Raw genomic sequence first — 25,528 nt, 5'->3', positions numbered from 1 at the left:
TCAGCTTAAAATGTTAATGGAGGACCCTGGAGCACACACAGAATAGATGGAGAGATGAAGCCAGAATATCTAACTGAAGCCAAAATACTCAGAAATTCATATTGTATATAAAAGTATTTCAAGTTTTCATTAACTTTTCCTTGGAAAATAGCGACTGACAAAATCAATACAATTAATGCTCTGCTCAGAAGGAAAGGTATCATTTTCCCCTTTTTAAGAACTTAATTTCTTTTGGCTTTCAGTTATTTACAGGTTTTTGTTTTTCTTTTGGGTGGGACAAAAGGGTAGCAAAGATGGTGCAGCTTCGATAGAAGTGTGGACCTACCCTTCCACCTTGTCTGCATTTCCTCCAGTCTCGAATCTGTTTCTGTCGTGCCTCTCTGCGTACTGTCTGTACCCGTCACGAGTTTCTTGCATGACTTGTCACTCAGAAAGTGAACCTCAGACAGGCGCCTCTGCATGCATGGTCACGCACGCCAGTCTTGCATGCTGCGTGCTCGCGCCGACGAGAACGATTGATTTTCCCTTGGTTTTCCGAAGCCTACCACCTGCGGCGGGAGGAGACGGACTGGTTCGACAAGCCTCGCGAGGGGCGGCTGGAAAATGGGCACACAGCGGACCGCAGACAGGTGACACGCAAACCGAGCGGTACTAGACACAGCGGGCCAATTTCAATAGATGTACGGTACAATTGTACAATGTACAATTGAAGTAACGTTATTACGAAATAGCTACTGAGAGCTAAGCAAAGGGTCAGAAAATATATAGAACACGTTACATAAATTGAGGCTTAACATGTTGTTGCTTTTCCATATATTCATATCAGACATTATAAAATTACAGGTTTGTATGTGTTATATGTTGCCTTGAAGTGCAATGGATTTGTGTGAGCAAGGGCTAGTGTAACAGTTTTAATCAGAAACCACCAATTTCTTCATGCTCTTTAGTAAAAAAATAAAAGTATACTTTCTTATCGTCTTCACTTCAAGTTAGGAAAAATGCATTGTTTAGCTAGATTCTGGGCCTTTATGCCTTGATTAGTGTGTGCTGAGTTAGCTCATGAATCCACTGCTATATGTTTGCTGCTGTGTTCTCAGCACTATTTAGAGGTGATGTGCTTATCCTCTGTTGGTTCTTTCGTGTTTTATTCCCTAGGGGAAACCTGTTCATTACCTCTTCCCTCATACCAGAGTGAAATTGCGGCGGGATCCAAAAGATCACAGTGTATCAGGTAAAATGTCAAACTGAGTGGACTGAGGGAGGACTCTAACCACTGTCAGCCCAGATTTACATTACAGCCATGCATGGACATTTCTGCTCATACCTATACAAACACAGAGCAGACGAACATGTGATGGTTACATTTAGCAACAATCATGACTGGTAAAAATCTTGACTGGTAATGGCCAACAACACCAAATAACCAAGTTATAAGTAATATTTCTGTCTGTGATGTGATTTATATCCAATAAATAGCTGACTGTTGCTAACAAATAACAGCAAACAATGTAACACTTTCTTCTTCTTCTTTGCTTCTGGAAGTAAACAATATAACATCATTTAGTTCCTTAGTCAGAGCACAGGAGGAATATCTCAGTTAAAGATTTAATCTTAGGTGTCAACTGTCAGCTTAGCCTCTAATATTCTCTTTAAAGAAGCATTTAAACATTTAAAGGGGGACTCCAACTCCGACTCCAAAGTGTCAGTGGCGTGATTAATGTGCTTTTTAATCAGTATCATGTGCCAGTATTGCAACTGTTTGAACTGTTTCCTGATAACATGTATTTTTAAAGGCATGTCCATTATTAACACAGAGGGCATTGATTACGTTTTGGGTCACGTCTCTGGAATGCCTGGGCAGAGTAGTCATCCTTTACCACCGTTAAAAAAGGGACCGCATGCCACACTGCGGTGTGCTGTTATCTCCACACAAACACTGTCAGTGACATGGAAAGATGGGATCTTTTGTTGCATTTCACACTCCTTCTCTGCTGCCTCATTTCATGAGGGGGGTTGGGACCTCTACCTAAATGACTTTCTGACAAAATTATGAATATTAATTTGCTTGACAGATGCCCGTATGCAAGTCACGTGTGGTGTTGTGGTAAGACACAAGCAGTGTAGTGTAGTGGTATGTAACAAGGCTCTTAAGCCAAAGGTTGTTGGTTTGATTCCCAGGTTGGTCAGTGCTGTTGTATCCCTGGGAAAAGACAAGAATTCACCTGAGTTCCTTTGCCTTGGATTTCATGCTAATTTAGGCTTTATGTTTCAAGCTACTCCTATTGATTTGGCTCAGGTCCACTGTGATCATTAAGGCCATAGGTGTTTAATTTCCATGTCAGATTATATTGCACAATTATTATATTATATATTATATTATTATTATAACAGAACCTTCAAGTTATTAAGAGTTGTTATTAGAAAGGATCCAAAAACATAACGAGTCTATACAGAAAGTCTGTCTTTATATCACTTCAGTAATTCACCTCATACTGGTTATTTTTCTTATTATAGCAAATCACTGTATGTTTTATGCATGTAGAACTTAATCAAATAGTTTATGATTTGATAGTCTAAGTATCGCAAGCTGTTATAACGAACTATTTGTCATGTCACATTGAATTGTATGGTATTGCATCTTTCTTGCAGGCAACGGGCTAGGTATCAGAGTTGTTGGTGGTAAGGATATTCCAGGGAATAACAACGACATCGGAGCATACATCGCCAAAGTTTTACCTGGAGGTGCCGCGGAACAGACCGGAAAGATCATGGAAGGTAAGCCTAAAGCACATGAAAACCGCTGGTGTCCGGGCCCACGGAACAAAATCTCCTTGACAATGCGCTCCACTGAAAATCCAGGCTCGTTTCTGCTTCCGTGGAGAAATCTGACAGGCCAGGGGAGGGCTGCGCTGTCCGCTTCGATTAGCGTAACGCTTGCTCGATTAATTTGTGTCCACCGAGGGAGGGCTGGAAAATGTAAAGTGGTCGGATGGGGGGCCATGGGACATCGGAGCCCCCCAAAACGACGTCACTGAAGGTTGGGTCTGTAGTGCTAGGGTTGTAACATCCTTTCAGTTTGAGTTAGCATTAGGAAAAGAACAAAACGGACCTGGCAGCGATCGGGGTCAGAGAAGGACACGTGTAATTACAAATGTCTGAAATCAAAGAGGCAGCTGGAGATGTACAGCTGCTCAGCGATACAGGTAATGACCACCCTGTTATGGCTCTACTGATGTGCTTCCATCAGGCATAAAATGCAGTAATTCATACAACTGCAGCTTTTTATCTTAAATGTCAGTTTAACATTCCCAGCCATACCGAAGAGAGGCCATCTAATTGAATATTCATGCTATTCTGCATATGTGGATCTGCTGTAGAACATCTATTGTGTGTGGCCTCACTCGGCAATAATGCGTGTTACAGCCTGAAGTGCTTATGAATGGCATTGTCATTATTTTGTTAACGACAGAAGCCAGTGACAGTGGACCGAATTCGTTTGAGATTTACGGCAGTCTAGTGTGCATCAAAGTGAAGGCGTGACATGCGTAGGAGAAGCTACTGCAAATCACCTGCAATTTTACACACTGAGTGTATGCGACATCTGCTTAAGGTGTTACTTATGTGAAACCGCATGCAAATATTTGGTAAACCTGCTCCAAAACTCTATAGAAGCTCAAATAGACAAAGGACCGCATCTGGATTTGATTGCTTTTGACTACCGAGATTAGCGTTGATGTGATGTTTGGAGGAATGGGACAGTGTGATGTAAAAATAGAAGCTACTCTGCATATGATTTTCCCTTAAGGCACAGACAGTGACTCACTGGAGTGTGTAAGGTGAAGTTTCAAAAAGGAAAAACTCAGAGCTCAAAGCATCAGTCAGACGAACTGCAGTGCAGAATAGGATGGCTTCACTAAGAGAGGAATAATTTTACTCACTAAATTTCACTGAATTTGGTATAATAATATCATTATGCCCGCTGTTTGGTCAAGACTAAGGTATACTGTCTTGAACCAAGCAATAAAGTATTATTTATTGACATTACTGACATTTCATTCATTGACAGTACAACTGACCACATTAAAAAAATGCATTAATTTGCTGAATGAAGTCAATGTTTTACAAGGAGAAAATGCTTCTGGAAAATTCTTTTTTGTCTAATCAAATTTCCAGTGCTTGTGGATTTAAAAGAATTAGCATTATAATTCATTTTTCATACATCAGAAGCAGATGTAATTAAAGTTATATTGAACCAAGGGTACAATCTGATACCCCTTAATGTTTTTGTATGAGAAAATCTTCTTTCAATTTAATGCCCATTTCATGTGAATAAATGTAAAATTGCATTTGCACATCAGCCAATTCAACGGCGTAAGTGAAGTATCCAGCAGGTCATTAAAATATGGGACAGTCCTATTTTGCCATTATGGTGTATGGATGTCATATCTCCTGCAAGACAGATGTAAACAGATAGCTACATGATGCTGATTGTTAGTGCATATAAATAGCCTACATCCTGATAGACACATCTTTGCAATCACAACAGGTGAAAGTCATATGCGGCTTTCAGTTTCTGCAGTGTCAAAACATGGCAAATGATTTGAATTGGATCTACTAATGGGGTGCAGTTGAGGTACAGTAATTTGCAGCGACAATAATGTGTACCCTATCCGTTGCTGGGAAAGATGAGGAGGGGTCCATAACAGGCATTCAATGTCTGTTTGTCAATTCAACGAAAGCAGTCCAACTGTAGTTTCGTATGGAGAGCAAGTCTGTCGGAGTGTGGTTAAATGCAAGCACCTTTAGAAGAAGACTCCAGGTGATGTTTTGGGAGGATCTACCAGCAGTTTTCAGGCATGTGTGCAGAACAAGGATGCCTGTTTTCAAGGGTGTCCAGCAAACTGCCTGAGGAAAAAATCAGCCCCGCTTGTCCACTTAAAAATCCAGAGAGTCCTCTGCACTGAGGTGTCCTCAAAGGTCTAGGACAGACAAAAAAGCCCGTCCCATATCAGTCATACACAAAACAAAAAGCCTGCCCTAATGTAGCTGCTTTATGAAGCGGTCGTGGTATGGTACATAGTAGGCCCCCGCTGTGCCTGTTTATTTGTGGCCGTAGTGCAGCACTGCTGTAGCCGTGTGTTGCCAGCAGTGTAGTTCCAGTCTCCTAAAATCCAGCCCCCAGCATTGCTTTGGAAGCGCTCCATGTTCCTGCTGAGTAGACTCTGATTGCATTGCCACACAAGCACTAAACACTGAATGATAAAGTGGGGAGAGGGGGGTGATCATATGAGCATGCACTCATGCCGTGTGGATGGAGGCTGACATAATGACCAGCATGTGGCCACGCCAGGACATTCCACTGACATATGGAGTGGGCGTGCCCACGGACCAGATTACCGCTTATGCAGAGAACAGCGCTATACGGCCAAGTGTTCCTGGAAATGCGAATCCAAGGAGATGGATTGAACCGCCGAAGGTTATGCCCAAAAAGCTACCCTGGGGTTTATTTGCACAGAACAATTTTTGTTTTTATTTATGTATTTATTTTGAGCAGGGAGCAGAGGGAAAGCAAATGTTTCCATAGCATCGTCTTTCAGTTTCAGTTCCCCGAAATTAATCTGACGTTGCCGTATTGATCTCTCCCTCCTGATGTATGGGGGGTTCAATGCCCCAATGCCAGCCTGCAGGGCTGTACCTTCTCTACTCCACAGCGTGGATGTTCCGAGCTGGTGATTCCTGATGATTACTCATTTGTCTCCTTGTTTTTTTTTTCTGGCACACTGGCTGTGAATTATGGGCGCCCAAACAAGGAATATAAAACAAACATGAGAGGCCCTGCGCAGTGCGTCAGAGGGAAAAAATAATTTTGTATCTTCTACTGTTGGATTTACGGTGCCCTCATGGAGGTGCCAGAGTTTCCCATAATTCCTCCTGTGTAGCAGCACGACGCATGCTTTGTCAGCAGGCCCTTGTATGCTTTACCACCATGTCAAGAAAACTCATCTCAAAGGCATTAGAAGCCTTGATGCCAAGACTGAAGAGTCTTGAAGAGATTGTGGGATTTTGGGAAACGGTGATGTAATGTCAGCCTTGCTTAAGAACAGGATGTTGCCTTTCTGCCACTGAGAGTCAAACTGGAACAGCAGTGAGCACTGGCTTAACCCGAGGCCAATAAACAAGCTGAAGGACAGCTGAAGTAACTTTCCAGGTTTTACAAATTCAGAGACTGAAGTCACACGAAAGAACGATAATCCAAGCAGTTAATGTCTTGTCAGAGTGTTCTGTCCAATTTTGTGTGCTTTATTGTGCAATAGGCTTAAGGTCATTAAGGCTTTGTGAAACTGCATATATTATTCGACAGAAAGCACTTAGTGTAAAAAAAACCCTTGCCTTGGCGCTTTGCACCCGTTGTAAATGACAGAGGCAAAACATAAACAAACATAATCATGCTTGTCAACGCCAGATCTGCTGCATGGCATTGTTGTTTTAGCTGCTGTCATTGTAGATGTGCTTTATTGTGCGATCGTAACACTTGTTATATGGTTATAACGCACTCTTTGCATCACAGATGAGCATTGCCTCTGAGGGACTAAAATCATTCAGTTTGAAGAAGCGACGCTTTTATGCTTTTTATGTCAGTATACTCGCATTATTTACATTAGTAAATTTACATCCTTCTGTCTTTCTCTCTCACGCATTCTCTTCTCCCTCTCTTTCTCTCTGTCTTTTCCTCTCTCCTTTGTGTAGCCATCTCTCTGAAAGTGTCTTTGATGTGACAACCTCTGACCTGTTGCCAGGTTGCAGCTACCTCAAATGTCAGTCTACAAATGTCATCATTAAAGGCTGGATTACAGGCTATGGGCCACAGGTTGCTCTTCTGAGTAAAAGAGAGATACAAAGCATCAATGAGAACTGCAGCTGCACAGCTATGGGTAATGTTTACACTATGGCTGGCATCCAGCTCAAACATGGACATCCACTCCAGCCAATTTGGTGGTGTTGTTCAGAAAACAGCATGTTTTTGTGGTGTATGGCACTAGTGTAGTAAACCGTGCAAAATGGTGCCATAATATTATGTCAGAATGTTTCAAAAATAAAATTTAGGGTGGAATCAAACAGTTGGAAGGCTTGCTGTTGCTGTTTTTTTTGTGGGTGAGATCTTTTTGTCCCTTGGACTTGAACAGTGAGGAGAACACAGAGCAGTGTTCATCTTTTGCAGGGTGAATGGAAAATGCTCTCAGAGCAAAAAGTAATCTCAAGGGTATTTTCTCTCCATGTACTTCAATTAACCCCTCAGAGGAAAACATATATACAGTATATATACATTTTCTAAACACATTTGAACTTACATTGAAACTGGCACATATAGTACACACAAGTACATATGTATTTACCTTGCATTGGTTTACTTTGCAGTGTATGACTCAGTTTATCTGTATGGGACAGAACCATCCAGTGTGATTGTCTTAATATGTCTCACTGTTTGTGACAGATCGTGAGCTGCGTCGCAAACAAAAAGCGTATTTGAAGACGCGCTTTCACCTGTGTAAGTGGTGGCCTCCCGGGAGTGGTTGCATTTGCTGTGCGGGTTTTCCGTTTTGAAAGCATGCGTTTTTGGTGTGTGTTTCAAAACCCTATCCTTTGAGTGGAACTCGTGTGGGAGGACTGATACGTTAGAGGGGAAATCTTGTATCGCAGAGACACATGGTGCTGTAAATAATGCATCCAGGAGCACCCATCTCTTTCCGGAAAGGTAAGTTTAACCAGCGTGTGCATAAATAAGTGACCGTCCTAAAGAGGGAGACCATTTGGGGACGTCTCTCACAGTGACAACAGAATGTAGGAGGGGTATTTCAAATGACAGTTGTAGACTCCAGTATTTAAATGTGGGGCTAGCTGTGTTACGATTTCTCCAGCCTGCCTCCAAGCCATTACAAAAGGAATCCAACTGCTCACTCACTATAGTCATGCTTACTTTTTAAAATGTAAGCATGAGGTAAACTGGCAAAATTAATGTTGTTTTGACCAAGACAGTGCAGATTTAGTAGAATTATAACGTTGTTTTTTGAGGTAGCCATTTCACATTGTGTGATATATATTTCCCAGCAGACACCTTTCTTCACAGTCAGCTTACATAGATGAGTTTGATCATATCATCAAATTTTACAGCTGGATACCTGCTAAAGCGATACAGGATCACCACCTTACTCATTAATAGAAAAGCAATGCTTCATCCAAGGTTCAAACCTAGTAATCCTCTGATTTCAAGCCTTGTTTCTTAACCACAGTGGGACTACAGACTGCTTTTCTGAAACAAAACAAGAAGCTTTTTAAAAAGTTTTAGAATGAACTGGTTGCAATAATATGGTACTGCATGCATTCATGTTGGCCAAACAGACCATCACAGCGATTCATCAACACCCTTCCCCTCGCTACTTACTGCCTGTGACCTGCAGTAAGTAATGGCGTGTGGCGCAGATCAATGGTGTCTGAAACGCAACACAGCGGCCCCCTCTTACACTGTAAATGTAGTCCTCTCGGTGTTCCACCCCATCGCAAGATGCGAAACTGGGAAGCTGCCAGACCAGGAAGACCCCGGGCTGGAATGAGTAAATCCTGTGTGTGTGTTTTTCCAGGAATGCAGGTCCTGGAATGGAACGGAATTCCTCTGACCGGCAAAACCTACGAGGAGGTGCAGAGCCTTGTGGGTCAGCAGTGCGGGGAGGCAGAACTGTGTGTCAGACTGTGAGTGGCTCCCCATCTCCCTCTGACGTTCGTCTGATGTTTACTGTACTGGACTGGCTGCCATCAATTTAGCCAGCTGTTATATACATACGTGTGTGTGTGTTTGTATGTGTGTCTGCACATATAGTAACCCGATGGGAAGCAATGCCCCAAAGTGGCAGAAGTTGTGCGATAATATCACCCAAAAATTGGGGAAAGGGCAAACAAATTCAGCACAGGGGAGTCCAAAAGGCAGGCCTAGTCCAAAGCACCAGTCAAAGCACAATTCAGGTCCTCCGCCAAACAAGGTCATTCACCATTTTCTCAATAATTAAGGAATTTTGACTTCATAATACTGTTAAACAGAAAGAAAGAGAGGTGTGTGCATTTTATAAATATGGCTATTGCATGTGCATGGATGGAAGATAAATCTGACAAGAAATGTTCTGCAACAACATTTTTGCAAAAGTTGTTTCTCTTCATCACAACCCCCCAGGCAACATAGTTTATATGTGTAAATGTTGCTGATGAGTCGTGATTAGGGAGGCCCTGTGAAACTTCTTGCTGAATTTTGACTTTATTTTTTCCGTCTGTGCAGCGTATGTTTTAATTAAGTGCTTTTTGGGGTATTGTCATTCCTATTTTCGGCTCTGGATCATACGGGGGGTAAATGCAGGGCTGCGTATTGAGCCTTAGACAGCTGTTAGCTCAGCTGCTCTTCCTCGTTTCTCATGTGTCGGCGGTTAGGCGTAGTCTCTCACCATTTCCTGCCTACCTCTCTCTAAGGGACCTGAACATGCTGTCGGATTCCGAGCACCCCCAGCACCTGGAGCTGCACGACCCAGCAAAGCCAGGTAGGCTTTTCCACGTTTCCCTTGTCATCAGTACGCACCTGCCTCCGCCGCGGCCCTGCCGTTAATTAAGAGGGGGCCCAATAAGATAACGAGCGCACTCTCCACTCGCACGGCGGCGTCGGTCCAGCCTCAGCTTCGCGCGGGTGAGCCGCCTGCCTCGCGGAGATTGTGCTGTCGTGACGTTGTGGCGCGGGCCGCGTGAGCCTCTTTACCACCCCTCGGTTCCACATGAAAGGTGACCTATTTGCTGCGTGACAAACGCACTCCATTAGATTCCCCTCACAAAAAAAGGCGGGGATAGATTAGCAGATGTGGAGATCAGGAGATCTCATTCTGAGGTGTTTCCATAGCGGCTCAAATCTAGCACCATCCTGTTTGAGATGTGCTGACAGGGAAGCTGAACCGATTCACTCCTCCATCACGATTACGCCGATGCAGTGTGCTGTGTATTGCCATGTCCATGATTCCTGGGTCTATACTGTACCTTTAGGAGACAGACAGAGGTCCCCAGGAGTGGACCCCAAACAGCTGGCGGCAGAGCTGCAGAAAGTGTCTCAACAGCAGGCTCCATCTACGGTCCTTTCGGCCTCGGAGAAAGGCCCCCACGGCCACTCAGGCACCGCGTCGGCTGCTTCCAGCGCCATCCCCAGCCCGGGTCAGCCTGGCTCCCCCTCTGTCAGCAAAAAGAGGCACAGCAGCAAGGTAAGACTTTTTGACTTTGAGCTAGACATGATCTTTATGTGCAGCTAAAAGACCAACATCGATAAAAATGGCTTTATATATGTTAAATCAATGGAAGCGTAATCCAAAGTATCTGTAAACAAGTATACAGCTTAGTCTGTACACTGTTACCTGTATTGCATTCTGTGTTTGCCTAGCATACTAGGGCACGTGTATTCTTTACATTTGGACAGACTAGACTTTGGAAGAGCTGGACTTGAGCTGGACTTATTCATATTGGGCTGGACTTGGGCTGGGTTTATATTCAAGTTATGTACCTTTCTCAAGAGTCCAACAGCAGTAACCTACCAGGAATTCAAACCTGTTGCAATATGGTTACAGGTCTAATGTCTTACCTGCTACAAAACTGATACTGGACCAACTTATTTAAATGAGGTTACTTTACCACACCATGGTACAAGATTAAAGTGTCTGTACTAAACATATTTTCCTGCAAGATGACTTAGGCCTCACTTGGCATATCTCATTTATTTGATTGCAATTTGACATTTTAATATGTGAATCTTTAATATTTAATAGGGTTAATTTTAGACAAAGTTCTTACTCGTGTGAAATCTCACCTCAATGTCTTTATTTCATGGGACTGGTGCTGCAACCAGTTAATCAGCAATAAACACCTTGTGGGATGCAAGCCAAAGTGTTCAGGCTGAAGTTCAGAAAAAAAGGTGTATGTACAGTTGGAATTGGAGACAGAGAAAGAAGGAGAAAGAGGGGGATGGATGGAGAGGCTGAGAGATAGAGAGAGAATATGTGCATTTTGGCTTGTGTGAGTGTGTGTGTTAGTGTGTGTCTGTGGGTACATGTGTGTGTTGGAGGTTTTCCCCAAGTCCCCATTCCTAAAACACAATTCACACCCGTTGCCCACTCCTCCTTCAGGTGCCCCTGACAGCAAATCTTGTTAAGGCACTGTGACAAATAATATCAAGATTCAGTTTCCTCTCCTTACCTTGCCACTCAAACTCAAATCCATTTTAGCTCTGTTAATATTTTAGTTCAAAAGGCAACGCTTTGTGCCTACATCAGTAGCACTGGGTTGAGTCATACACATTTCAGCAGGAAATCTGTCTATAAACAGGATTTTTATATTCCGTTCCCCATTGGGGCCTTGCACCAAGAGATCCTATATGTTTAGATTGGTTCTAGTGATGTTCTGTAAATGTTTCATGTGCGTTCTGGTTTCGGCATACTGTGTTGATCCCTATCTTGCTCTGACCTTGCACTGTGCCTGGAGGCGAGAGATGGAGTGTGACTCACGTGCTCCGTGGGTAAGGTCATGTGGGTGCAGGATTAAACATATTCAAATTTGACTAAAATGGATGTGCTGACGACACCTGCAGAGGGGAGATAGTTACACGCCGAATGAATAATGTATATTTCCTCTCTTATTTCAAGGGAAGAAAATGGATTTTTAGAGGGAGTGTGCAATCATCCCTATCCCGATGCATATCTGCTGGTGTCCATTTAGAGTAACACCTCATGAATCGCTGGTGGTTTAAATGGAGTCTGATTGGCCCCCTCATGAGGAGGCTTAACAGGGTCTAGTTAAGTGTAGCCCCCTCTTCCAACAGACTGACATTTGTTAAACATGCTTGTATGGTTTCATGTGATTCTGTTTGATAATGTATAAGCTTCTAACCTACTGGGCTGAAATTCTGATGAAAAGTCAACAAGCTTGACCCTTGATCTCATAAATGATTTTACATAAACAGCTACTGGCTGGAGTTTGGTCCAATGTTGGCCCATAATAGCATGTAATCACCTGGATGTGTCCACGACAGGACCCGTCTGCTTCTTAAAGGTTGTTGTAGTTATCTCTTGGATTTCCCCCGTATGCTTTCCAATGGTTCAGTCCAAAATGGTTTTCAGTAAGCGCATACAAGGGTAGGTTCTCTGTCAGCTGGTTGGTTGTAGCTGATGCCAGGTTGATTTTTTATGTTCTTGTTTTTTTCAGTCAGCAGAGGCTTCAAAGACTCAGTCCCATCCAGTCACAGGTGAAATCCAGGTACGGCTTGTATCATTTTTTAATTCACCATCTTCAAAAGAATGCAGCCAACACCTTAGTATATACACAATTTGAACTTTTTTGTTTGTTTATCATCATCTTCGATATCCTAAATCTTTCATTCAAATTCCATTCTGTTTTTTAAGATTCTATAAACATTTTCCACTTTATATTTTAGAATGATTGTCTTATAAATACTGATTGTGAGAGAACATGTCTGTATTTTTCATTATATAGATATCATATTTAAATGGAAGTCATGAAATACCTAACAAGGCATAGAGTATCACACTGAGTGTTTCTCCAAATCTATTCCCTCAGCTTCAAATCAATTATGACAAGAATCTGGGTAACCTGATCGTCCATGTTCTGCAAGCGAGAAACCTCTCTCCCCGGGACAACAACGGCTACTCGGACCCATTTGTCAAAGTGTATCTCCTGCCGGGCAGAGGGTAGGTGTCTCTGGCTGCACTTCAGAGCAGCTTCTAAGAACAGGAAAAGGCTCACTGGAACTTAGGGAAAGTTCATTGGTACAAGATGACTTCCCCTTTTTTAGAACAGCCGCAGCGGGTACAAAGACACTGTCTTACAGCATAACGGTGCTAAGAAAATGTCGCTGCATAATTAGAGTTTTGGCGCTGTATAGAGACAAAAGGAGAGTACCTGCATGTGCAGTCCAGGTTCAAACGAACTGCTCCTCATCCTCTCAGGTGAATGCTGGTGTCTGAGGCAGTCCCAAGGGGCCTCGTGTCAAGTGTGAAATTAACTCTGATCCTGATGGAAGCATGACTGGCGCATAATAAGAGGAGCTTTGTTAATCAGCAGGGAAACTTAAAGGCATCTTGCTTGGCTAGTGTTGTGAAGGAGGTCATTTCATGTAATTCAGATGCTCCTTTACACAATGTTAATAACTGTTTTCTGCTAGCCTCGTGTTCTGCGGTGAGCTGAGGTCTGAAATTGATTTGCTGGTGCGCGTTGTGTCTTGTGTTTGTTTAGTGTATTTTCAGTGATTCGAGGGCACCCAGTTACGTGATTGTGAAGTGCCAGATCCACCTGTATGTTTATGCATTTGATGATGAAAATTAATTTGAAGCCTTCTGAGAGCAACCAGTACATAATATATGGCATGTAATGTCAAAGTTTGCACATAAACTCTAGTGGAAGTACTTGGCTGGGAGTATCAAAAACACATCAGGTCGATGCTGATTTATAAATGCCTCCTACGTCCAACCAGACACTTTCCCTGGATTTTGCATTCTGTTGCTGTACCGCTCATGGTGTGTTTTGCGTCATCGCCACTTTGATATTTCACAGTGGGATGAGCGTCAGCTTTCCTTTCCAGCAGTGCAAAATATGGGGCCACTCAAGCCTGTGATTCCACTAAGCCCTCTACCCGCCTCCTCTCCTCTGTCTGCTACTTAATTTCATTCTCCTGCACGCAAAATCTTATTTTACCTTTACATGTCAGCTCCAGTTTCTGCTATATCATATTTCAGAAATGAATCAACCCGGGTTGAAGTTTAAGTAGACTGAAAAAAACACATATCAAAGATAATGAAAGTAATCTTAAATTGTGCTCCTCTGTGACTGTCCTCATCAATATTTCGAGCTGCAGTATTTGTTTACGAAAGGCTTTTTCTTGTGAATTGCAGGATGTAGGGTACCTTTTGAGAATGCAGAGTACCAGCTTCTGTCAATAAAAGATACGTTTAAGATTTGGCTGTTATCTCATTGAGGTGATTTCCCCCCCTTTCACCACCTTCTCTCCTGGTGTTCCCGCTCCTCTCTTACAGGAAACTGGTCTCCGATCAGGCCACAAAATCAATACGTCCTCTCTCTGCCTCGTAATATGATCTCCAGTCCCAGAAAGCCTCTCTCCTGGTTGTTAATGTGATTGTGCTGCATTGTATCCAGCCTCTTTACCTTGCTCTTTTAAAGGCGGCGCCCGGGGGAGGGCCTAAAGCCGCGGCTCAAGCCCGGCTTTTCGCGGGCCTAAGACCCCCCCTGAGTTTTGCTTTCTTGACCCCCTTTGTTTACCTCCCTCTCTTACACCTCTGACTTTATTTTATTTGTCAAACTTGCATTTTGCTGCAAATCCCCTGGACTTTCCCCAGCCAAGTCATGGTTGTCCAGAACGCAAGGTAGTGTGGAGCTTCGACTCTCCTTCGCTTTGCCTGGGCACTTTCACCCCGCCCCTACCCCACCCCTGAATGTTTTCCTCCTTTTGAGTGGGTCTCTTTTCCTTACCACTATAGCAGGCCTCATTCCTCCACCCACCTCGAACATCCTGCGATTGTCTAATACTGCAAACTGTACCCCAGTGTGCAGAGGGTATTTAAAAGATGACCGCAAACAAAACTGCTTTGATGAAAAGCCTGCCTGTGATTGGTCCATCTGAGGACAGTATTGACCCAGTAGTATTAGACAATCCCATCGCTTTCATTAGGTGTAACACTAAAGCTGAAGTGAGATCTATATTTCTCCACCTCAATCCATAGATCTATAGATCTCCCTTTATGTAGTTTCCTTTATATATACAGTATGTCCATATTCATGTGTTCTGGTTGTATCGGTGGAATGCTCAGACTAATAAACAAAAGAGTTCTGGTGTGTCTGTATGTCCACACATACTGTATGTATACATTAACTTGCTAATATTTCCCTCATTTCATCAATTTAATATTTCATGAAGACATTTTTAATGGTATGGCATGACATTGCCATTGTTCTTGTTTTCCTCAGCTTACTTGCCAGTTGTATGAACTCGTAAGAGACAATGCATGAGCCATTCCTGATACATTTCCCATAAATCTTACTGGCACGCTTGTGTACTATGGGTGATTTGTGTTTTCTGTGTCAATGCACAGTGCTGAGAACAAAAGAAGAACCAAGCACGTGCAAAAGAGCGTGAACCCCGAATGGAATCAGACCGTGATTTATAAAAACATCCACCTGGAGCAGGTAGACATTATGTTCCCTCACAATTATCCTTTATCGAGCTTGACGCTGTAAAATTTACAGTCATGTGTTTTGTTGTATCACGGTTCTGTGAGTCAGCGGTCGACACTGGTGTTCCTCCTCATGATGCAGTGAAATCAGGTCATTCTGTGGGCCCGGTACATTGAGCGGACCTTTAAACAGAGCAGCTTTGAATTCTGCGATCGTCTCGTCTGGCTCTCGGATGGATCCACCCGTTACTGTTTCTGTCCGAGGTTCAGCCTGTCGTGTTAACGGGGCTTTTAATTATAGGATGCTTTATTTATTTCTAATTTTTTTCCAAAATGATTTTCTCACCACTGTGTGACTGGGATGGTCTACAAATTCTCTGCAGTACAGTGAAAAATACAATGTCCCAGCTGCATATGCTCTTATTATCATCCTTTACAAAAGTCAAGTGTTGCTTTCAGTTTGTCCTTATCCCAAAGCCAATTAGTAACCATCCCGAATGAAACGGCTTAGCTGCTGGCTAGTGGAACACTGTGTAACTGAGATGGAGGCAGCGGGAAATGAGGAGGTGGGTGGGAGGGGGTGCGGGTCTCATAAAGGTTTGACGCTAGAGACACAGAATTCCCATCAGGTTTCCAGGATTTAATCCAGGTTTAATCTGCTCTCAGTCTCTCTGGTTACCTTGCTCCTGGAGACAGGTTAGTTGCAGAGACTCAAGTATTCAGGTTCAGAGTTTCCCCGATTTACACCTTCCAGCATGACCTGTCTGTCACTTGGGCACCTCTGTTGAGAGCACAGTTGGAGTTTAAGGTTTTCCTTTGATTTGCTGTGGGAAGGTGGAGAAGTGTGAACCAGTATTGTGCCTTTTCCCCCTGTCTTTGCTGTTGCAGCTGAAGAAAAAGACCCTGGAAGTGACCGTGTGGGACTACGACAGATTCTCATCCAACGACTTCCTCGGAGAAGTGAGTGCCGCATGATTACACTGATTCACTGTTTAGGAAATGACAGACAGTTAAGAAAGTGTGATTGTGCACACAAAGTGCACACCTTATTTCACCTTTACTTTTGTATCTAACATCCAGTGCTTTTCTGCAGGTTCCTATGGTAGCATAAAATTAGACACCAGTGTGTTTTGTGTGCTTCTTTCTTTGTATAGTATAATACACAGATGAAACTCTTCACAGGAAACCTGATTTGATAATCATAGAATTTTTAAGCATGTTTACAAGACACTCACAAGAAAACTGTGTTGGCAGCAAAGCTTTCATGTGTTTACTACTGAAAAACACGCACACACAGATATGGGACAAACACACACCTACACACACAAACACACACATGCACACACACACTCTTCCCTCTCTACCGTAACACACCACTGGTGGGTTCCAGGTGCTCATCAACCTGTCAAACACGGACCAGCTGGACAACACCCCGCGCTGGTTCCCCCTGAAGGAACAGAGTGAGACCGGGGACCATGGGAGGCCCCACTCCGGCGGGGGCAGCCAGCAGTCCCCCAAGCCCTCCGTCATCAAGAGCCGGAGCCACGGCATCTTCCCAGACCCCTCCAAGGGTAGGAACACCCCCTTCCCATCCCTCTCACGCTCTGCTCCCCTTGCATTCTCAGCTCTTTCCAAAGTGCCTCTCCTTTTCTGTTCGTTGGTTTCGTATCGTACATCGTAGTTTTTGCAACCATGCGACCGTTTTTTTTTTTTTTTTTGTTTTTTTTTTAATTTATGTCAATCCCATGAATACGCTCAGCCCAGAGTACAGAATGCATCCTTAAGCCCTGGATATCACTGGCTCCATTCTAGGCTCTGCTGGCCTATGAATGAGGCCTGCACCAATACTGTAGCACATCATTGCCCCAGTCCTGAAGGAAATAAGCTACAGTTGAGTACTACATTCTATTCAGAACAGAGAGGGGTACTCTTGTTTCCTTTAAGGGCCTTTTGGCTAAGGCATTACCAATAATGTCCTCATCATAGCAGTAATTCCTACTCCATATGCCCACAGGAAGTGGTACTGGGAAGACAGCTGGCTTGTCTGTGCCCTCATCTCAAGTAAAAAGGATGTTCCCACGATCCCCTGGGTGATGCCTTTTGCGCACCGGTATTAGATGCAAAGGGCAGCTGTGGCAAATGATTAACTGATAAACAGTTGGTCCTTACAAACGAGGACACGAGGGGTGAAGTATGTGTGGGTCTATCATTTGACTCTAAAAGACTCCCCGTGAAAGGCAAAAGCGATAGAGCTTTGTTATCTTAATTAACTGATATGAAAAGTAATTATTCCCTGCCAAAAAGGGTTATTTTGAAGGGTATACAGTAGTATAATTACACAGAGGAATTTCTCTAAATGTGCTGTTCCCTTTCTCCAGCTGAGAGATGATTTCTTCTTTTAAAAAAATCTAAATATGAAGGCTGGCAAGCCAAAACATGATAACAGTAGGTAATTAATTAAAGTGCACAAGCTCAGAACACTGACTAGACGGTGAAAATGCCAGTACTTTAATTGCAACAGAGAGGGAAGCAGAGAGAGGAATAAAGGAAATATTCATATTTACATACTAAAGCACATTGACACATCAGCATATTTATAAGCACTGTAATTGGTTTGGTAATGTTAAAGCCAATGACGGACCTGTTGTTTTAGACATGCAGGTGCCCACTATTGAGAAATCGCACAGTAGCCCCGGCAGTTCCAAGTCGTCCTCCGAGGGACACGCGCGCTCTCACGGACCGTCCCGCAGTCAGAGCAAAAGCAGCGTCACTCAGGCGCACCTCGAGGACGCGGGGGCCGCCATAGCGGCGGCAGAAGCAGCCGTTCAGCAGCTCCGCCTTCAACCAAGTAAACGACGCAAATAACTTCCTCAGCATGGCAGCTTATATGTCATCTGTTGCTACCTTTGTTCCTTCGTTCTCGTTTATTTTCTTTTTCTATTTTAGTTTTCCCCTCCTTTCCTTTTTTTTGTTTTCGCCCTTTGACTTCTGTGAACACGAGTCTGCTCACGGCTTTTTGCCTGTATGTGCCCACCAGCATAGCTGCAGTACTTCACCGAGTTCACACTTGGCTAGCTGGACACATTTTTATTTACCAAAAAAGGGGAGTAAAACTGGCTGTTTAAAACGATAAACGTCTTTTTAAATTACATCTATCAAGCAATTCACTGGGGCACACAAGCCCTCATTATAGAGGTAAACATTTTTATTAAACCAATAAATTATGCTAAACTAAAGCCGTCTTTAAGTTCCATGAAAAATCCTTTAACAGTTGCTAGTTTTTGAATATTTAAATTTCTCCCAGGAATCCCAGTTTTTAAATTACAGTATGTTTAATTCACACTGACGTGATAGCTGAGCCAGCCAAAATTAAAGTGATTTTTGATATTTAATTATGGTCCTTTAAACAGAGAAAAAAATCCATAAAACACTAGGCCAGAAAGTGGATAACTCAGTGCAGTTAAGACATCCGATAATTCTCGTCTAATAAAGTGAACAAATACTTAAAACCAATACACTTTTTAAAAAGCAGGAAGTGGCAGGAGAGTGGCGCTCTTTTGAAGAGCTATTTGACGTGCCGACACCCGCACGCTTTACACACATACTGTATGCAATGGCCCATCAGCATGGCTTACGATGTGTGGATGAGTGCACCCACGCGAGAAAGAGGGCTGTCTGCATTTTGACTACCTGTCAAACTATTGGTGCATCTCCTTAGCATTTTGTTTCAAAGACCCCCCCCTCCCTCCTATCCCCGTCTGTCTCCCCATCCCCAAAGTTTAGCAGCCAAAGTCTGGATAGCACGTGCATAGCAAGAAGTGGAACTTTAGACATGCTGACTCTTGCACAGCACAGAACGGAGGTGGAAGCGTTTGAACTTTCCAGGACATTGATGCCCTTTATCGTTTTTTGCTTTTTAATTTTTTTTTTTTTATTTTGAAGTTACCGTAGAATACGGCTGTCAAACGGCTACCGCGGTATCCAGAAATCTGTCAAACAGCCAGTTTTGAAACTACTCGAACCCTTTTGAGTTGCTGTGCATGCAAGTATCCCTGTTTTTTTGGTGTCTTCTGGACCACGGCGCACCTCAGTCGAGAACGCTAAGACACGAGACCTCCGGGAGGGGAAGCACCTTCTGTTTTGCATGTGTTGACGCGTACAGTAAGCTGATTCCATGCGAGGATACATACTCTGGGTTTCCATTTCACCCTTCACGTACGGCGACAGTTCATAAAAGCGGTCGCGCCAAGAAGCAGCACCACAGACACAGCGTAGCCGGCGTCCTGACAATTCACAGGACTCAGTCTGACTATCTGCCGGTGCCAGCCAATGAGAGCAGAGACACGGGTCAGCTGACCATCAGGAAAGTGATGTCTGAAGGAACGCCAAAGAGGTTCAACACCAACGGAGGTGAGAAACGCGCTTCTCGTCTGGCTTGAAAGACGGGAGGCTTAAAGTACCACTACAAATGAACAAAGGAGTATAACCTATAATAACAATAAAAACTGTTTTCCTCAATAATTCATGCTGGACTGCATTTCTGCAAAGGCTGGCGTGTGGTTTGCTAATACCAGAAAATGAGCGTTGGATCGAGATCCAGCGGATGTTCTTGTCTATGTACAGGTATATGCTGTAGATATTATGTGAGAAAACAAACAAGGAAAGATATCTGTCTGTGTATGCAGTCATGCCCACGCGTGGCTGCATAACCATACGACTTCATTGAATGGTATTAGTGAACGCATTTCTCATAAATGTTTTCAACCTTGTGAGAAAATGCACACATGAATTATATTGACGGATACCATGCCAACTCACACATTCCATATCATGTTTCACATTTAATCTGCAGTAATTTTAACCCATTTGTTTTATTTTAAATGTACTAACATATTCTTAATTTGCCTGTGCGAAGTATGCCGTTTACTGTAAGAGCTGCAAAACCACAGTGGGATAAACTGTTCAGTCACAATATATTTCTGAGATCCTACCACATTGTTTTAGGTATGAATGCACAGATTAATCAAATCTATGTGTGAAATAGTACGACTGACCTAAATAAGACTTAAATAGAACTGAACTAACGCCTCATATTTAAAGTTAGTGTACCTAATACTAATTGCATGATAAACAACAATAAACACATTGTACAGTATGGGTCATAGGTTGCTTTTATGAACTTACTTTTGTATGTTGCTTTGATTTGGTATGAATATGCTTTTACTGGTTGCGTGGCTTTGTGTAGACTCAGTGTGTGTATCTACGTTTGTTCAATGTCTGTCTTCATTTATTGATTTAATACTGCGTGCTTATGTCCTTGGCTACTCTCTAATTTAAGAATATACTAATTCCTGAGCATGTGCAAGCAGTGGCATATGTCCTTTGCATCCATGGCTTGTGTGGCTATTTAACAGAAAGAGTGAAGTCGTGGTCTAAATGGAAAGGCACTGTTTGGAGACGCAGGGTTGATAGGTACTTTACAGTGTTAAAAGACATATTATTAATATTAAAAGCTCTTCAATGCAATGTAGCTCCTAGCGTCAGACAGCCCGTTGCAACAGAGGCTGTAGAAAAGCAGTGTCCCTTTTCACATGTTACAGTCTCCAGCCTGGGAAAGGGGGCGGTAGCGTGTTGAGGGTGGGGGGCGGTCGGTCTTTACAGTGCCGTTCATTCCCCGTGCAGCAAGGTCTGGCCACAGGTCGGCCGACGCCTCGATGACGGCGGCGTCCTCGGCCGGCAGCCTCGGAGGCAGTGGGCTGACCCTGGACGAGGAGGGCGGCACCAACGCGGTGGACAGCGCCATCTTCCAGGTCCCTCGCATGTGAGTTCCCCCGCGGCCTGCTCTCTTTCGGGCTGCCCCTCTTTCTGTTTTTTGCCCCAGAGCGACCCTCATTTCCCCTGCAGCCAAGCACTGGATGGCGTTGCTTATGGTGACAGCGAGTCTCGACCACCCGCCATGGACGGACCCGGGGAGTGCAGTCCATAAATCTCCGCCGAGTCGTGAAAGATGTACAGGCGGGCAAAGATGCAAGGGAAAATGATGAGCGCTGTACATTCAGCCTTATGACTCAGCACATTGCTTACGGTCCTGCTGGACTCGCCCAGCTGTAGATAGCAGGAGGTCGGCATTGTCATCAAGACCTGCCCAGCTGGTTACAAAATCAATGGCAGCGGTATTAAATTAGAGCTGCTGATCCCTGAACCTATAGGGATGCAATCCATCACGTCTCTCGGCTTTAAGTCACTAACTAAATCTCAAAACTGTTTCTTTAAATCAAGTTTGGCTGAAACCATTATCTGAGTGTGGAGCTGGAGCTGGTTTCTCCAGTGCAGCTGGATTGGACTTGCTAAAATAGAACAAAACCTTTTACACACATATACATACACTTAAACCTAAAAAAGGAATACATCTCATCTACTTCAAAGTGATTTAAAAAATCAAAAGGTTGAGAAAAATCCCTCAAGTTAAAATAAAAACCCTCAATAATTTACTTACATTATCATGAATATGAAAGGTATCGGTATTTCATTTCTTAATCACATGCACACATCCTGGCCGTCTCAGTCTGCTGTTGGTTTTTATTAACAGATCAATACCACAGCCCACTGCCACCCTGCAGCAGAAGGCTTGTAATGTTAATTGCTCTATAAACGATCCCCTCTCTCTCTCAAACTCAACCCGATCTGCGTTTATTAAAGGTTCGGGGGAGTCCATTATTAGGTCGCTAAATCTTTCTTCCCATGGTAACTCTATATTTGAAGTGGGTGTTATTTATAAACACATCGTTACAATACATTTTCAGACTGGCTTGTAACAAGTGCTGAAGGAGAGTTACAGGAGATCTCACTCTTGACGACGTGAAGGAAACACTAGTGTCACTAGTATCTTAGAGTAATGCATACATGTTTCTTATGAAAATCTGCAATAAATCTGGTATCACAGAATCACTACATGTACAAGGCAATCATTACAACTGATGATATAACATAAACTAGCAGGCCTCATGATAAAAATATTGTTACTGCTGTGATATACAGTAGATGTGCCATCCTAGTGACATACTGTATGTTGCTTGTCATTTTTTTTAATAGCGGGAAGACAATCGCGAACGGCACGGACAAGACGCGAGGCTCAGACCCTCTGAAGACATCGGTGGCACTCGCCGACACAGAAGGTAAGACAGAGGCACAGGAACCCAGCCCACCATTTAAGCCTAGCAGCACTGCACTCTGTAACTTTGATTACTACGTTAAGCCGGTGGTACATCTTCGCTGTTATTAGAAATACTGAAACACGTTAGCAAGTAAATTGTAGCTTGTAAAAGTGATGTAACAAACACTTAAATTTGCAGGTCAAGGTCAGGGACAGGGCACGTTGCGGGTGGGTTTACCAGAGGTCGTGAGTTTACCCAGATTTGGGTAGAGAGGACCTTGAACAGGCCGTTTTTGGAGGGCGGAGCAGCACCCCGGCCGAAGCCCGCATGGCGCCAACTGCGCTGGTGGTCACCTGTCAGCTCGCATTAACACTTCGGTGAAGGTTGCTCTAGAGGAGGAATAATGTAGAATGAGTCCGCGGTGACTGGCAGCCTGGGCTCTCGGGGAGGGTGGGCGGACTGATACACGAGCTTGCCGCAGTTTCTCCCACTCGCGCCGTAATCTTCCCGGGCGAGAGAGCAGCCAGCGCATAAAGCGTCAGAATACATTAAAAGAGTCGGACAAAGGCGAATGTAGAATTAAAACGTGCAAAGCCGATTAGGTTGACTGATCTTTTAATACAGCGTGACTGCGAGTGTGTTACATCATTGCTTTTCAGAAGCCACGGGGCCCTTTTTTTTTGCGATGATGGAGCCCTTGTTTTTACCTTCGCAAGAGATTGCTTCGTTCCCGCTGTTTATGAGATGGAACTGGCGTAGAAGCTTGGGAACGCTCGCAAGTGTTTTCACCAATGGATCGGTTACGCCCTAATTGCTTGGCGCCAGGTCACCGTTAAATCGGAAACCTTTCTTGTCTTTGTTCATTGTTTCTGAAGTTTCAGTTTCACCTCTTGATTTGATGTATAGTGTGCAATTGATCACAATCTTTGAACACTGTGAGACCTGTAGTACAAGGACATGTTTACATTATCTTACTCACCAAAAGCCTTTTTAATAGCATTGCTTCTCTATAGTTCAACATTATATCATGCTCGCTATTCCTGTAACTCCATACAAGATGGATTAAGTATAGGTTTCAATGAGTAGTGATATCTTGTGCTATTAAGCATACCCATTTTCTGAACAGAGGCCTGATTGAATTCAAGCTTGAGCACAGACTTACAACTTAATATCTGGCAGTATTGTGGACTGGTGATTAGTGAACTGAGCTTGTGACCATTAAGTTGCAGGTTTGCGTCTCATAGTGAATACCGCAGTCTTTCCCAGCATTTAAGTTTAACTGCATCAGCAAATGTTCAGCTGTGTGAAGGGAAAATATATCAAATACAAGCTGTGTAAGTCACCCTGGATGAGGATTTCTGGTAAGCAGGTAAATTAATAATGATTAATGATCATAAATGCGTAATAATCAAAAATGAGGAATGGTGATGGTGTGTTTGTCCCTCGGGAAACAGAATCTTGAACTGTAAGTGCCGGCCCTCTCGACACTGAGATAAGCCGCCAGCAGTTACAGGTTTATCAAGTGTGTCACGATCCTAATTCTCTCAACTGTCAACACTTTTACCAGCGGTCCCGGACCACGCGACGCCCCCATATCTCTCCGAAATGGGAAATTGCACCCTCATCTGGCACAGATATGGAGGGGAGTTTGGGGGGGGGGGGGGGGGGGGGGATGGGTGCCCAATTCTCCACGCGTTTCTGTGATACGATACAGAGAGCAGATCCGAATCGGCGTCGGCGGCTGTCGGAGTAATCCCGCTAAAAGTCGGAATCCATCAGCGACATAATGAATCCTGCACTGAGAGGCAGAAGGATGGTGGGGGTGGTGCGATAAGGGTGTATCTCCGCATTGATCAGCCGCTCACTTTTCAGGACAGCGGAGTGCAAATGCAAGCACTCCCCTTTCTGTAAGCTGAGAGGAGGCGATACTCATTGATTTAACCTTTCTTAAGTGTTCGTGCTTTCCTGTCTTCCACGCCACCAGCTTAAATGGAAACCTCGGCACCCCCGTCTACTGTACAGCAACATCCCAGCGACATTCTGTAGCTGGATTGTGTTACATAACTGAGCTCCTTAGCAGATGCCTATATCCACAGCGCCCTTCAAAGCTTGCATATTTTCCATCCGTGCAGGTGGATATTTATTCGAGCGAGACCAGCAGAGTGATTTTACACATCCATCCAGGATTTGAACCTGCAGCCCTCTGGCTGCAAGCCCAGCTCCCAAACCACTGTTACTCACTACTGCCTTCAGGCTTACCCTTTTGATTATTAAGTCTTGGGTAAATCCTGTGTTCAACTAGAATGGAGAAGGCAGGGCTGCAGAAGCTGGCAGTGCATGAGGAAATTGTGACATGGGTTAGAAAGGATGAGAAAGTGGGTTTAGGTTGGCCGATGGCGCGCCACGTGAGCTCTCCAGCCCAGCCTGATGCAGCCTGACGTGTCGTCTTGTAAACACTCTCGAAAAAGCAGGTGGATGCTTCTCCACATGTACAACTACTGTCACCAGTCAGTTCTGTGGACGGCTCTCCCGCTTGCGCGTGATGTGATTGCACGTGTTCGCGGATAGCGTGTCTTACGTCCTAAGTCCAGTCTGATGAGCGCCATTGGAGCCCGCATTATGCCTTGTTTCCACAGTGCTGCGAAAACGAAGCTTGTTCATAGCGCGTCAAAGGGCCAGTTTAACACGTCGGGCTCGCTGGTGTGAATGACATCCTCAGCTGTGGAGCTGAAATCGAGATTGCATGTCTCCGGCGAAGGAAAGCCCAGCAATTGGATCTGTAGCACGCTGCTCTGCGGGTCTGTGTGAGAAATGGCTTTGGACAGATGCACTCGCCCGGAGCTGCGAAAAGAAAGAGTCTAACGAATCACCTTCCATGCACCTCACAACACCTGAGTGCCCTCAAATGACCGCGAGGAAAAGGTCTGAGTATTGGAAAGTAAATAACGTTTCAACTGAAACAGAGGATGGTCCTGAATATAAAGGGAAGAAAATGTTTAAAAATACATAAATAACACAATTCAAAAACACTTTACAATTCAAAAAACATTTTAAAAGTCAGTGGGGAAAGAAATGTTTTCTTACATACAAGGGTCCCCTGTATGT

At 43.9% G+C, this 25,528-nt stretch overlaps 1 protein-coding gene across 1 annotated transcript in view; it reads left to right on the top strand.

Annotated features, from left to right (window-relative positions):
• pcloa (piccolo presynaptic cytomatrix protein a) overlaps positions 1-25,528 on the top strand; it is an 87,535-nt gene that overhangs the window by 49,696 nt on the left and 12,311 nt on the right. The window contains exons 9-24 of the mRNA XM_036518419.1: positions 541-629; positions 1,156-1,231; positions 2,650-2,775; positions 8,637-8,745; positions 9,511-9,578; positions 10,069-10,280; positions 12,271-12,321; positions 12,643-12,773; positions 14,436-14,462; positions 15,189-15,282; positions 16,158-16,229; positions 16,660-16,840; positions 17,923-18,126; positions 19,281-19,679; positions 20,952-21,090; positions 22,362-22,444. Coding sequence (XP_036374312.1) covers positions 541-629; positions 1,156-1,231; positions 2,650-2,775; positions 8,637-8,745; positions 9,511-9,578; positions 10,069-10,280; positions 12,271-12,321; positions 12,643-12,773; positions 14,436-14,462; positions 15,189-15,282; positions 16,158-16,229; positions 16,660-16,840; positions 17,923-18,126; positions 19,281-19,679; positions 20,952-21,090; positions 22,362-22,444 — 2,061 coding nt within the window. The remainder of the gene's footprint in view (positions 1-540; positions 630-1,155; positions 1,232-2,649; positions 2,776-8,636; positions 8,746-9,510; positions 9,579-10,068; positions 10,281-12,270; positions 12,322-12,642; positions 12,774-14,435; positions 14,463-15,188; positions 15,283-16,157; positions 16,230-16,659; positions 16,841-17,922; positions 18,127-19,280; positions 19,680-20,951; positions 21,091-22,361; positions 22,445-25,528) is intronic.

This window comes from Megalops cyprinoides, chromosome 23 (genome assembly GCF_013368585.1).
Source record: "Megalops cyprinoides isolate fMegCyp1 chromosome 23, fMegCyp1.pri, whole genome shotgun sequence".
Classification (NCBI taxonomy): domain Eukaryota; kingdom Metazoa; phylum Chordata; class Actinopteri; order Elopiformes; family Megalopidae; genus Megalops; species Megalops cyprinoides.
Note: the sequence above shows the minus strand (reverse complement) of the source record. Positions and strands in the feature narration are given on the sequence as shown.